Raw genomic sequence first — 14,765 nt, 5'->3', positions numbered from 1 at the left:
GAGCCTGGAGCCTTGTTCCTGCTCGGTACCACGCAGGAGGCCACTGAAATGGCTACTTGGGAACAAAGCACACAAGGGCCCCTTCCCTCATAAGAGAGTTTTCACATTCCTTGATACGTTGTGGTTTTCACGACCTGGAAATAACCTGTGTTGCCATGATTTTACCTGAAAAGAGCATTGCTTCCTTTGTGTTTCTAGACGCAGAGACCTGGACATTGAAAGACCCTTGCTGGGCCAAAATGATAACAAATCAAAGACATTAAAGTAAGTCCCTCAGTTTCCCCACTAAGTTGCTAAATATCTTTGCCTTTCATGGATGAACACAGTGTTCAGTGGCGTGTGTGCTGTTTGCGAATGTCATCTCTCACTTTGCCTTCCCCAGGTGTTCTGCTCTCTTGGTGGTAGGGGACAGTTCACCGGCAGTGGAAGCTGTGGTGAGTATGCCCTGATGTCACGAAGATGAACGAGATTACAGTCACTAAAATGTGTATGGCACACTGCTGACACGCTTAGAAAACACTTGGTAAACACTGATTATGCGTATCAAAATAATAAAAGGGTTTGCTCTTGGTTATCCAGTTTAGAAAATGAATTCCTCATTAATTGCTAGATTTCATCAGAAAGGATCAGTATTTCTTTGTGTGGTGTAGTTCACTTTGTGGCAAGTAATGCAGCCAGACACCATTGGCTTATTGTCAGGTTCCTGGTAGCCTCAGCCTTCTGCAGCCACCATAAATCTGGAACCATACATATCAGCAGGCGGAAAGGCCGCTGAGAGCCTGCCTGCCTTTCTCTACCTCCTTCTCAAGCACGTAGCACGTTGATAACAAGAATATATGCTGGGGGCTGGCCAGGTGGCACAGTGGTTAAGTTCACACGTTTTGCTTCTCAGCGGCCCGGGGTTCGCTGGTTTGGATCCCGGGTGTGAATATGGCACCACTTGGCAAACACCATGCTGTGGTAGGCGTCCCACATATAAAGTAGAGGAAGATTGGCATGGATGTTAGCTTAGGGCTAGTCTTCCTCAGCGAAAAGAGGAAGATTGGCAGTAGTGAGCTCAGGGCTAATCTTCCTCAAAAAAAAAAAAAAAAAGGGAATATATGCTCATTGTAGGAAGACTGAAAAAATTGGAAAATAGGACAGGAGGAAAAATCATGATCCAGAGACCCAAACTGTTATCTTTTTTTTTTTTAAACAGATTGGATTGTATTAAATATACAGGGTTTGGGGACCTGATTACTCAACACTATTGATAGCATTTTCCCATATTGTAAATCAATATGTCTGTATAGTATTAGTGTCGTAAGTGTACCTTTGTTTATTTTTACCTCATTCTCCTGATTAATTTTGCCCTGTTAATAATGTTGCTGTTGAACAAACATCCTTATAAAATCTTCGCCTGAATTTTTGGTCATTTCCCTGGGATAGATTTCCAGAAGTAGAATTAATGTGTCAAAAATCATAAACCTTTGTAAGATTTTTGATACATTCTGCCAGATTCCTTTCCAGAAAGGACATACGAGTGTGTCACCACCAGCGGTGAGTGAGAGAGAATACCTGTTTGACGACACCCTGTCCAGCATTGGATTTTAGATTCTATTAGCAGTTAATTTGCTGGGTTAAAAAATGGTGTTCCACTGTTTTAATTTGCACTTCTTTGATTACAAATGAGGTTGACATTTTTTGTATGTCTTTTAGCCTTTGTCTGTCTTTCCCAGAGCGTGTGTAACTTAACTAAGTATCTGTGAAATTATCTGGTTTTCTTTGGCAGCCTTAACTTCTGACCTATTTAGAGCAAAATGTTAGAGAGTAAGGCTTTTTGGAAAAGGAGTCTACAGTTCTGATGTGGGAGTTTTTTCCCCACCATTAAGCAGTTAATTCAATTCAGTTCACTTCTGGCACTAATTTACCTTGAGGTACCTTCAGGTCCCACAGGTTAAGGGCTTATCCCACAAGACTGCCCCGCCTTTCAGAACCTTAGTACAGATTGGAGTATCTGACAGCCCCCTCCTTGGATTCAGTTAATTTGCTAGGGGAGCTCCAAGAACTCAGGGAAACATTTTACTTACTAGATTACTGGTTTATTATAAAAGAATGTAACTCAGGAACAGCCAGATGAAAGAGATGCGTAGGGCAAGGCCTGAGGAAGGAGTGCAGGGCTCCCATGCCCTCTCCAGGTGTGCCACTCTCCCGCAATCCCCGTGTGTTCACCATCCCGGAAGCTCTCTGAACTGTGTTCTTTTGTGAGCCAGCCAGGCTCAGTGCCACCTTGCTGGAGTTACCTTTTCAGTTTTTATGAGGCTTTATTCCGTAGGCATGATTGATTAATGATTGACCATTGGTGATTGAACTCAGTCTCCAGCCTCTGCCCCCTCCCCCGAGGTCAGGGGGTGGGACTGAAAGGTCCAACCCTCTACTCACTTGGTTAGTTCTGACATCCAGCTCCCATCCTTAGATGACCAAGGGGCTTTCCAAAAGTCATCCCATTAGCATAACAAAAAGACACCTTTATGACTGCTTGCTTTGGAAATTCCAAGGATTTTAGGAGCTCTGTGCCAGGAACGGTGATGAAGACCAAATATATATTTTTCTTTTTTTTTTTTTTTTTAAAGATTGGCCCTGAGCTAACATCTGTTGCCAATCTTCCTCTTTTTTTCCCTTCTTCCCAAAGCCCCCCAGTACATAGTTGTATATATTCTAGTTGTAATATATAGGTCCTTCTAATTCTGCTATGTGGGACGCCGCCTCAGCATGGCTTGATGAGTGGTGCTAGGTCCGCACCCAGGATCTGAACCAGTGAAACCCTGGGTCACCAAAGCAGATCACTCGAACTTAACCATCCTGCCACGGGGCTGGCCCTATATTTCTTATTATAAATCACTATCACAAAGTCTAATACATAATCAGGTCGAGGCATAGGTGAGAAGGTTTGTGGGGCAGGAGGACTGTTTGTAGGGTGAGATAGGTGTCATACATAGAGTATATCTATATTCTGTCTATATGTCACAGATGGAATATATTCACACCTCCCTGAAGTGCCCTGTAAAACATGCTGTGTCTGGTGTAAAATACATGGCATGGCTTAAGCACAAAGGCAAATAACTTTCAAGTCCAAAAAAAAATCTCCAAAGGTAATCAAATTATAGTGATGATCCCAGTTCATCAAGGAGTTTTGTAAAGGTCAGTCTTTTCTGGCTAATAAGGTAGAGATACATGCTACACAAATATTTGTCAAAAACATTTTTTTTTTCATAAACTTGTGTACTTGAAACAGGAAAATAGTGTTGTTTTTAGAAAGTGCCCTTAATCAGAATTCTGTAGTAATGCTGAGTTGTCTTTTTTTAAATTGCATCGACTTAAAGCAAGATTTCCAGTTATTTTTCACAACTGAATAAGTTAGCCAGTACAGATAAGGCCTCTTTCTGTTTCTGTTTTCCACATCTTCAGCGTTTCTAGAGAAGAACTTCAGGAGGCATGTCTGTACCACGAATTAGATGCTCTTCTCGACACGTTCCAACCCAGCTCCCTGCCAGAGTATTGTACCCTCAAGTTGGTAGGGACTGGGGGCTGTCGTGCATGGAAGAGCAGGAAGAAGCCCCACGAGTTCTTGCTTACTTATCTGTTAAGCATCATTTTTTGAGCATCTCCTGTCTGCTCGATGCTATGGAGAATACAAAAATGAATGAGATGGCGTCTCTGCATTTGTGGAGCTGAGAGAGTAGACATGTCAAAAACCAACCATTGTGAGGCAGGCCCCATGGCTTAGTGGCTAAGTTCGTGCGGTCCACTTCGGCAGTCCGGGTTTCATGGGTTCAGATCCCAGGCGTGGGCCTACATACACTGCTCATCAAGCCACGCTGTGGCAGTGTCCCACATAAAAAATAGAGGAAGACTGGCAGAGATGTTAGCTCAGGGCCAGTCTTCCTCACCAAAACAAACAAACAAACAAAAACCCAACCATTGTGCTTGGCCTACCAGGTATTGAAACTTCTTATAAAGTTATAGAAATTGCAAAGTAGTGAACCAAGGAAAGCATGATTTATTATAAACCCAGACTTGGGAGTTATTCTTCCAGAAAATATTTATTGCGTATTTACTGTCTTCTGAGCACTGTGCCTGGCAGTTAGGAATGCAGTTTTTAAATTCTCCCCTTTAGACTTATTGCATATTAATGTAAAACGGATACGTTTGTTTATCACTGCCTGCATTGTTATTGTATAAAGCAAAAGCTGTGGTTTGGTGATCCTGGCTTTTAGATCATCCCCTGATTGTAGAAGAGTTTCATGTAACCGCCATCAGCAGTCCCCAGAGCAAAGTTCATCTGGATTACTGGTTCTCGACTTGGTAATTTTAATAACTTCCCCAGCTGGCTTGCTGCCTCTGCAATCTGTCGTACAGGCCACTGCTGGTTAGTCTCCTGAAACAACTCAAATCCTGTCACCTCGGAACCCTTCTTCCCTTTCTGTACCTCTAGAAATCCTACTCATCCTTCTGTACTCGGCTCAAGTGTGAAATTTTGAGGTGATCTCATTCTGCCTTATACCATATGTTTTACCCCTCTAGTTTCCACACTCTTAGCACAGAATTTTGTAGGTGTGTGCTTTGCAAGCGTGTGTAAAGGGAGAGATCCAGGTGATCAATTTAGTCATGAAACATCGCTGAACCTAGAGACTACCTCCCCCAAACATTTTCTTGAAGGTCCCTGCCTTCGTGGATACGAGAGTACAAGAGACCAAACATGTAAATCCACAAGGATGTAAATTCTGAATTCTGATGACTGCTGTGTGAGAAGAACCACAGAGGAACTAACTGTAGACGTGGTAGTCAACGACCTTGAGGCAGGAAAGAGTCACGCAAACCCACTACACTCGGGGCACGGGAAAGGGGGGCGAAATGGGCCGGGTTAGTATGCAGGGTCAGGCATTTGGGCCATTTGTGCTAGGAAGCCCTCAGGACCCCAGCAGGAGAGGGCCTGGTCCAGTTCACTTATTAAAGAAGGAGATAACTTGCCCCCATCAGTTGGGAGAATTAGATTCAACACGTAAGTTTTTTAAAGACTCTACTTGTAACAGATTCAGAAAATGAAATTAGCCAGATTTTTAGATCTACTCAGAAACATCAGATATAAAGTGCATCATATAAATATATTTCCTGCTTTGTATTTTTCTACTTTTTTTGGCTCATTCAGTCACCTCCAAACTGAGTTGTTGATCTGGGAAGATCATTCTCATGCCAAGCTATTTTTTATTTTTCTAGCAGTTCATAAAATTTTTTTCTCCTTTTTTCTTTTTTTGAAGGTTGAATGCAATTCTCGCCTGAATCCTATAAATACAACTTTGCTCAAGGTAACGTGTCTTCTTTCCTTATTACCATTTGTGAGTAAGTTGTACATGGTTCAAGTTACTCTGTTTCTGGAATAGTTACCCAGAAAGAAGGAAAGGTTCTCTCTCCCTCTCTCTCTCTCTGATTCTCTCATTCTTTTTTAAAAATATTTTTTCCTGGGGCTGGCCCTGTGGCCGAGTGGTTAAGTTCGCGCGCTCTGCTGCAGGCAGCCGAGTGTTTCGTTGGTTCAAATCCTGGGCGCGGACATGGCACTGCTCATCAAACCACGCTGAGGTGGCGACCCACATGCCACAGCTAGAAGGACCCACAACAAAGAATATACAACTATGTACCAGGGGCTTTGGGGAGAAAAAGGAAAAAATAAAAAATCTTTAAAAAAAAATATTTTTTCCCAAATATGTTCTCAGTTTATAAAATTGGAAAATAAAGGATATAAATATAGAAAGAATAAAATAAATAAAAATTACTCATAATCCTACAACCCAAAGATAACCTTTGGTAAAAATATTGGTGTTTTTTTCCTATATATTTTTATGTTGTTAAGATCATAGGCTATTTATAGCCCTGTATCTGTTTTCCTCAACTTTTTGACATAAGCATCTTCCCATGTCATTAAAAACTTAAGCTTTTTTTTTTTTTTTGTGAGGAAGATTAACCCTGAGCTAACATCTGCTGCCAATCCTCCTCTTTTTGTTGAGGAAGACTGGCCCTGAGCTAAAATCCGTGCCCATCTTCCTCCACTTTATACGTGGGACGCCTGCCACAGCATGGTGTGCCAAGCGGTGCCATGTCCACACCTGGGATCCCAACCGGCGAACCCCGGGCTACCAAAGCAGAATGTGCAAACTTAACCTCTGCGCCACCAGGCCGGCCCTTAAGCATTATTTAATGTTGTGAGAATTAAGATAATGAGTGGAAATTCTTTACATGCTAAATCACATATTGGTAAGGAAGCTTCCAGTAACGCTCTAATGATGAGAAGGGTGCATTTTCTTTCTTTTAGGGCAAATAGAGAGCAGCTCTTGTACTAAAGTTCTAGGGTTAGCATCAGGTATCTCCCCCTTTTAATTGCACCCTAGGCAAGTGTCTCAAGCTCGCTTTTTCTGGAGCCTCTAGTAGAACGTTCAGGGACCTGCCCTCCTGGTTAGATCGATATACTATAGGTTTAAGTGTTGATCTTATGTTGCTTGCTGCTTCTTTCTTACCTTTCTCTTTGAAATGTGCTTGAAAGGAAAGTGCTGTCGCCAGAAGCGGCCCATACTTCCTGGAAATAGAACATGAGGTTAATGCTCTGACGTGACAAAACTCAGTGTTCTGGGGTCCAGGAGATTGATGAACTAGTCTAAAATATGAATGTTTTTTTAAAAGTATGTGGTTTCAAATTAGTTTTTCACTGCAGATTTGAATCAATATTCCAAAAGCACAAAACTGAACTCTACAGTAGCTGTAGACGTGGTTATTTCTGGGCAGAAATGCCCATCCACAATAGCATGATGGAACTGATTCTCCACCTATGTGATAGGTATCAAGCTTGGAAATAGTCTCTCTCTGCGTAAGAGAACTGTTTTAGGATTCTAATCAGATTTTGGTTCCCCAAACTTGATGAAAATACAGGCTGTGCCAGTTAGGTCTATTTTATACTTAAATCAGGTTAAATGTTTTTCCTGATCTTATGCTTAGTATTTTCAGGGGACTGTTCCTCCTTTTTTTTTTTTTAAGATTTTATTTTTCCTTTTTTCTCCCAAAGTCCCCCGGTACAAAGTTGTGTATTTTTAGTTGTGTGTCCTTCTAGTTGTGGCATGTGGGATGCCGCCTCAGCATGGCTTGATGAGTGGTGCCGTGTCCGCGCCCAGGATTTGAACCGGTGAAACCCTGGGCCGTTGAAGCAGAGCGCTCGAACTTAACCACTCAGCCACGCAGCTGGCCCTGGACTGTTCCTTCTTAACCTCAAATTCCTGTGCCTTCTGTAGCATTGTTATCTTCTAAATCACAGTCCTCCCTCAATGAAAGTTTTGTTGTTTTTTTTTTTTTTTTACAGTCCAGAGGTCTTTTATTTTTTTTCACCTATCATGCCATGAATTCGTAGGGAGTGGGTTCCAGCAGCTGAGGCTTCTTTCCATTGGTTCTCACAAAGTGTGCTTCTCTGGGCGGAGCAGGCTGGCACTTCAATTGAACCCAAGTACCTTTCTCTTTGGCTTCCTTCTTTTTCTCATCATTTTCCCTCACACGGTTCAAGGAAGCTATCTCGGCTCTTAGAGTGCTTAATATGCTCAACACATACATTAATTCTTTTGGCAAGAATCTTCCCCTTAACTTGTTTGTTTACAACAATGCCAACAGCATGCTGGGTAACATCGTAGACTCTTTCAGCTTTGCCATGGTAACATTTGTAGGGCATTCCTTTTTGAACAGTGCCCATTCCTTTGATGTCTACAATATCACCTTTCTTGTAGATTCACATGTATGTGGCCAAAGGAACAACTCCATGTTTTCTAAATGGCCTAGAGAACATATAGCAGGTGCCTCTCCTCTTTCTTTTTGTGTTGGTCATTCTGGCGAATTACTGGAAGATGGCGGCGCCAGCCAGAAGGCTCCATGAAAGTTTTTATGCTCGTGAATGGAAGCCATGAGGTTCACTTCTCTTTTTAAAAAAATGGTAGTCAGTCTGAATAGAATACTAGCTGAGTATGGAATGCATAACAGCTAGAAGGAAGGGAGTGGGCTCATGGTTGGCCGTACCGCCCTAGAAGTCTGTTCTCTGCAGACTGGCAGAATTTTCAGCACCTGGGAGCTTGTTAGAAACGTGAATTCTTGAGCCCCACCCCAGGCCAATTAAATCAGAATCTCTAGGGTAGGAACTCTAGAATCTGAGTTTTAACAAGTGCTCGCAGGTAATTCCAATGCATGGTAACAAAACCCTACTCTAGAAATCCATGCACAGGTGAGAATAACCAACTGTAAGGTTTTATGAAGTGAGAGACAGCCTCACCAAATCCAGGTATGAAATGAAAGTGGCTGACCAAGCAAGTTGGCCAAATTTCGCATCAGTGCCTGATCAGAGAAATCCCTGATCATAGAGTGAAGAAAATACAGATTTGAGAGGGAATTTAGAAAGCATGGTACCCTGACAAGTTAGGGTCACACTGAGGACTCTGAAAGTAACGTTCTTCAGGTGGAGGCAGAACCATGGTCGAAGGTAGTGTTGACATGTCTCACGCCTAACGGAAAATTCCCACCATGGGCCGGAAAGCCAGGCCTGCCTTGCATCACTGATGAGTGAGTACTGAATAATCTTTTCAGATGTATAGTCAAGGTGATTGCTAGGATCTGAGTCTTTGTGTAAGAGTGCGTTGAGGAGATGCACACTTGGATGCGCTTAAACATAAAGTTAAGTGACCCTAACTTCGATCCTGTCCTGTGTGAAAGGACTCGTGGGTGTTCAGAGCATTTTCCTTCAGTGTAAGCCCCAGCTGACTTACGTGTTTTTCCTCTTCTAGATGGCAGACTGTGGTGGACTGCCGCAGGTAGTTCAGGTAAGGAGATTGTCTTAAAAGCACCCATTTGATTCTGCCTCTCTGTGTGTGCAAAGAGTAATGCCTTTTCTTTTGCTCCCCTAGCCCGGGAAGCTCACCGAGGCCTTCAAGTACTTTTTGCAGGGAATGGGCTACAGTGAGTAGTACACAACTTTCTGTCTCACAAAGACTTATTGATGATGGGGTCATTTTGACACCTGGGGAGCCCGCAATTCTCAGGACATAACCTCTATGCTAGGCAGCCTGAAGTCAAGTAGAAACCAAAACGTTTATGGAGCGTTCATTTGTGTGTGTACATATAAAGATGAGCTGACACTTATTAAGCGCCTCCCTTGTCCCAGGCATACTATATTCTTATCCTTAAAAGGTAAGTTCTGTCATTAGTCCCATTTTACAGAAGAGGAAGCTGAGGCTCAAAGAGGCTAAGGCCCATTCCCAGCAGACCGTTCAGCTGCAGAGCCATGATTCAAGCATGGACAGTCTGATTCCAGAGCCCATGTTTTCAACCGCTGAAGCTTTGGCTGTCCCAGCTGTGAATCTGAAATCATGATTTGCACTTGAACTCAGCTAATGACTCCTGGGCTAGGCTAGAGAAACAAAATGGAAGCTCCAGAAGAAAAGGGTAGTGTCCTCAGTTAGATCTGCCACAGGAGATGAACTTGCAGAATATTTCAGGGTGAGTCCAAGGATGTGTCCATATCGTATGCCCCTGTCCTGGTCTCTTATATTGTGAGACCCCTGAGCTTTCTCATTTGTCACAGAATAGCCACACTTGCTTCTTTCTTGGAGTTTTAAGAAGAAAAATCCTTCTACCCAGGTACAGAGCTCTTTACCCAGTAGGGTGATTTTTCTCCTGTCTCTGGCATCAGTTTGGGTAATGATCATTGGGCACCCTGCTCTGGGTAGCAGCAGGGCCCCTGGGTACAGCCCTGTACCTGGCAGGCAGACCGTGTATGTCTCGTCTAGAGTGGCTGTGTCATCCCCGTCTGTGAGCCACTACCAACCGAGCCCACACCCTCGTCCCTCTGGCTCACTGGGAGGAGCAGAAGTCCCTCTCCTAACACATTGTCGTCTCTTCCCTAGCAAAGGGCTGATCTGCCAGCCTATTTCTGATCCAAAGTGGGATGGCTGTTTATAGTGGAGGGGAAAACAGTTGCCTTTGACTAGTTGAGAGAAGTAACGTCCGAGATGCTATTGAAGCATCACTCAGTCTCACTCATCATCAGGACCTTAAAATAAAACTTCATCCCTGGCTTAGAGGATTCTGTCAGTGTCTACTGGGCAGCCGAAGTTGCCACTTGGCACTCTCGGGTCACTAACCTGCCTTTTCCTGTGTCCATCCTGCTTCCAGTCCCGTATGTGCAGCTCAGTCACTTGAGCACCGAGCCAGGTACCTTCCTCTGTGCTGGTCCCACCCCCGCCTCCCAGCCACGCTCTCCCGGCTGCATTGGCTGCCTGCAGCATGTCCGCGGTTTTCCTGTGCAGTGAGAGCCCGATAGAACGTGGCTCATTGTGCCCCAAGAGGGTTAGCCTGTAGGTCCAGCCCAGGAGGAAGAAAGGAGCCAGGTTATAATAGCCAGGCTTCCTCTCATCATCCCGAATGCAGGGTCACAGCAGCCCCTGTAACTTTATAGGCAGGGCCCCTCTCCCACCACCACCTAGTGGTCCTTGAGTTAACCTCCAGACACAGGAAGCGAAGGGCAGCCTGGATTCTAAATAGGAGTGTCAGAGCCTGTGTCTGGAGAACTCTGCAGGTGATGGCATCTTTTGACCCCAGCATTGAAATAACAGCTGGAGGAGTGGCTGGCGCCTCAGGAAGGTAGAGAGGGAGGTTATGCCAGGTAAGGCCCTGTCCTGGCCAAGCTGGAAGGACCTCAGAGTCTAAGCAGTGGCAGAACAGGTGTCCGAGTTAAACACCCACCCCCAGAGGTCTTCCTCGCAGGCCGCCTGTACCTCACTGCCTGTGGAGAGGCCGGCTCCAGGCCCACCTGCCCACCTACACACACACCTTCCTACACGTCTCCTCCCCAGGTAGCAAGGGTAGCCTGTGGACGCGGATGGTAGTCTCGTTGTATCGGGCTTGCACTGTGTTTGTGAAACACCTTCATACTTGTGTGGTTTGTGTTTCTTTTGGTTTAGTCTTGCATGCACTTCAGGTTTTGGTTACTTGTTTAGGTTCCCAAAGCCTCCTTTGTAATCACTGTGTGAATGGCGTGAGAGGCTATACTCTGGACTTAGGTTTCCCCTTGTTCTGCTGTGGACTAGAATCAGCGGAGATTCCAACCAGATCCAGAGGATTAAAGCAACCTTGTATATAGCCACTCACCTAGAGCAAATAGTACAAAGTGGGGGTGTCTATATCTTGTCCTGGGTATCACCTTAAATGGGTTGGGAAAGCTAAACATAAAGCCTTTGATGAAACTTCTAGATTAGCAGAGTTTAACCAGGCTCCATCTTCTAGTCCTCTTGGTTCTTTTTTACAGTACCGTCTGCCAGCATGACCCGGCTGGCCCGATCACGAACCCACTCAACCTCAAGTAGCATCGGCTCTGGAGAAAGTGCCTTCAGCCGATCTGTCACCAGCAATCAGTCAGATGGAACTCAAGAATTCTCTGAGTCCCCTGATGCTCTGGACAGACACCATACGATGGAGGTGTCCTGCTAGGCAGATGCCCCTCCGCTGGACCATGCAGGTCCCTCCTCCTTCAGACAGCCACTCCATAAGATAACATTTCATACAGCAAACTGGCATCTGCTATCTTTAACTCCTGCATGGCCACTGACTCTCTCTCTGGTGTCCTGGATTTATCATTCTCTCTGCCTACCCACCCCCTTTTTGTATGTACCAAGAACCACTTCCATGCCATTACTGTAACATTCCAACATCTTTAGCTGATCACTTCTCCATATCTTCTCTTGACAGCTTTTTCCCATGCTTTCCCAGCTATGTATCTGATAAGATTCTTTGATCCTGATGTATGTGTGAGCACGTGTGTCTGTGTTTGTGTGTGCATAGTTCTGTGATTTTAGACATGCCTTCTTGTAGAGCTTATGCAAAAAACAAAAAAGGGACTTTTTTTTTTTGCATTTTCAATGGTGTTTTTAGGGGAAATATGCAGAACAGATTTCTAAGTTGAGTAGGCCACTGCATTCTCTTTTGGTTCCCAATTGGTCAACAAGATTTGCGAAATGACTTCAGGAGAAAGCAGCCATGAGGAATGCAGAAGATCATGACTGCCGAGTGGACTGTTGATTAACTGTGACTGATAAGAGGGAGTCTCTTATGTGGAGAAGCAGGCAGGGTGGCCAGCCACCTCCTTCTGTCCAAATGGATTCACATATAGCATTCTGTAAATAAAAGAAAGGGACATATTCTGTTAAAAACCCATGAAAGATGAGGTTCTGATGTGACATGGACTTTTTCAGAGGGAGCGAGTGTGGCTGAGTTACTGGACTCTCTCAGCACGGGAAGGTGAAAAACAAAATGCCAGGCCTCTGGTCCACCGGAGGAGAGCTGCTGCCCTGCCGTGTCTGATACACGTACCAGACGTCCGCAGGAAATCCCTCACAGGACTGTTACAGAGAGTGCTTCTTAATCCCTCAGTCCCCGAAAAAGGTAGATGGTGAAGAAATGGAAGTAGATCGGGGGAGAGGAACAGACAGTAACACGATATGTTTAATAAGTACAGCCTTGATTTCAGCAGAGTTAAGGGAAGCTAAATGAAATCAAGATCACACCCATTTCTCAAAAAGATTCTTAATCCTGTGAACTCCCTTTTGTAGGAGGGAAGGGAGCAGCCTGTCCAGGTAAAATTGTGTTCAGTCTACTGCTCTGTGAGGGGGTCACAGCCAGAGAGTATGGCTGGGAGGAGGGTGAAACCAGCTGCCACACAGCAAGGACCTCACTCTTGAGGGCATCAAGACGTAAGCTCAGGGTTACACAGTTTTGAATCTTAGGAAGGGGCTTTTCAGACATAATGTTCACTTTCTGCTGAGATAGGGAATGCGTCGCTCTGCCAGAGTACGACTTTTTACAGATTATTAAATAAAGCTGTATATGTCTCATTGTTACCCGATTGCTGGTGCTCTTTCTCTCAAGCCGCTCACTGGGGCTCAGGGAGGGACTGAGTTGCTGGGTGTGGGCTCCATGCTGGGCATTTTCACATACTTGATGATTATCCAACCCAGTGACGCTGTCCATTTACAGTGAGGAAATGAAGACTCGCGATAAATAATTTGCCCAAGGTCGTACCAGGAAGCCCAGCCAGGATTGAACCCCGAGTCCATCTGACACACCTGTATTCTCCTCAAACCAAAAATCATGGAAGCCCGACCATACGATCTTTGATGGAGGAGAAGCTAAGCTGGGATCTTGGAAAAGTGTTCTGAGTCTCAGCCCTGCCACCTGCCACCTGCTGGGTCCCACCCCTCATGTAATAATCTGCAACCACTTGTCTGAGTTCCTCAAACAGACCAGGCTGTACTTCTCCAGAAAGGGTGGTTTTTGTACCCACCAAAAATAGTTTTAGGAGGCCGCCATCTCAGGTCAGTTTTGAATTCTCCAGGGGCTGCTGCTACCATAGGACATCGAGACAGATACGGGTCCCCAAGCTGAGCTCCTGACGATGCATACAGGCCAATACAGTTCCAGAGCTGAAGGGGGTCTGACAGCCACAGTTGCTCTTAAAACCCACGTTGCTCCAGCCTTCTTGGCCACACCCAGCGTGGATGGTTGCTGGCTTTCCCACCTGAGCCTTGTGCCTGGAGTCAGGCCCCAACTGACTACACCTGACTGGTCGTCCTCACACTCAGTCCTCTTCTCATTTTCATTTCCTTTCTTTCTATTCAGTCCAAAAATATTTGGGTGCCTGCTTTCTGAGAGGCAAGGAAGTGGCCAGGTAGGCTCTACAGAGTCTCCACAAGGTGGTTGTGTGAAGTTCTTCCATACAGATCGTCTTGCCCAGTTCTCGTGGTGACTCCACAAAGTAGGCAGTGTGTTTTACAGACTACAGACAAGAAACAGCGGAGGAAAATTAAGTGATTTGGCTAAAGTCACGTAGCTTGGAAAGTTCCCAGTTCTTCCAAAATCAATGTGTTTCCATATTTTATTGAGTCTTTTATTGAGCATCTACTACAGGCCAGGCCCTAAGCACCTTCCTGTATGTTTCCTTCTATTGATGCAGTGAGATACGTGCTAGTCCCATTTGATGGATGAGAAAACAGGCTCGAGGTAAACTAGTTTACAAACGGTCACAAAACTAATAAGCAGCATGGGGCCAGCCCCTTGGCCCAGTGGTTAAGTTTGGCACACTTTGCTTCTGCAGCTCTGGTTCAGTTTCCAGGTGCGGACCTACACCACTCGGCGGCAGCCATGCTGTGGCAGCGACCTACATACAAAATAGAGGAGGATTAGCACAGGTGTTAGCTCAGGGCAAATCTTCTTCAGCAAAAATAGAAACCCCTAATAAGCAGCAGATCTGGGCTTTTATTTATTAAGATTTTTATTTTTCTCCCTAAAGCCCACCAGTACATAGTTGTGTATTTTTAGTTGTGGGTCCTTCCAGTTGTGGCATGTGGGGTGCCGCTTCAGCATGGCTTGATGAGTGGTGCCATGTCCGCGCCCAGGATTTGAACTGGTGAAACCCTAGGCCGCTGAACTGGAATGCACAAACTTAACCACTCGGCCACGGGGCCGACCCCAGATCTGGGCTTTTAAATCCTAATTCTTAGAGGCCCGCCTGAGTGGAAAGGGAGCGTACGTGGTGGGATTTTTTAGAGAGACCAGAGACAGATAGAGACAGACAGACAGACAGACAGATAGATATACACACACAATGCAATACCACTCAGCCATGAAAAAAGGTGATATCGTGCCATTTGCAACAAGAT

The 14,765-nt window shown here is 45.0% G+C and overlaps 1 protein-coding gene and 1 pseudogene across 5 annotated transcripts in view; one reads left to right on the top strand and one right to left on the bottom strand.

Annotated features, from left to right (window-relative positions):
* NDRG3 (NDRG family member 3) overlaps positions 1-12,947 on the top strand; it is a 73,038-nt gene extending 60,091 nt beyond the window's left edge. For 3 of the 5 annotated variants that reach the window (XM_046679458.1, XM_046679459.1, XM_046679462.1), the window contains 6 exons: positions 199-264; positions 383-434; positions 5,298-5,345; positions 8,841-8,876; positions 8,961-9,012; positions 11,360-12,947. In XM_046679458.1, the coding sequence (XP_046535414.1) occupies positions 199-264; positions 383-434; positions 5,298-5,345; positions 8,841-8,876; positions 8,961-9,012; positions 11,360-11,541 (436 nt within the window). In that variant the 3' untranslated portion in view covers positions 11,542-12,947. The other 2 variants (XM_046679460.1, XM_046679461.1) reach the window with 2 other exon arrangements.
* On the bottom strand, positions 7,243-8,829 carry LOC124248881 (60S ribosomal protein L21-like; annotated as a pseudogene).
* Positions 12,948-14,765: the final 1,818 nt, after the last annotated feature.

The sequence above is a fragment of the Equus quagga genome, chromosome 12, assembly GCF_021613505.1.
Source record: "Equus quagga isolate Etosha38 chromosome 12, UCLA_HA_Equagga_1.0, whole genome shotgun sequence".
Lineage (NCBI taxonomy): Eukaryota > Metazoa > Chordata > Mammalia > Perissodactyla > Equidae > Equus > Equus quagga.
This window is presented reverse-complemented; position numbering and strand designations above follow the sequence as displayed.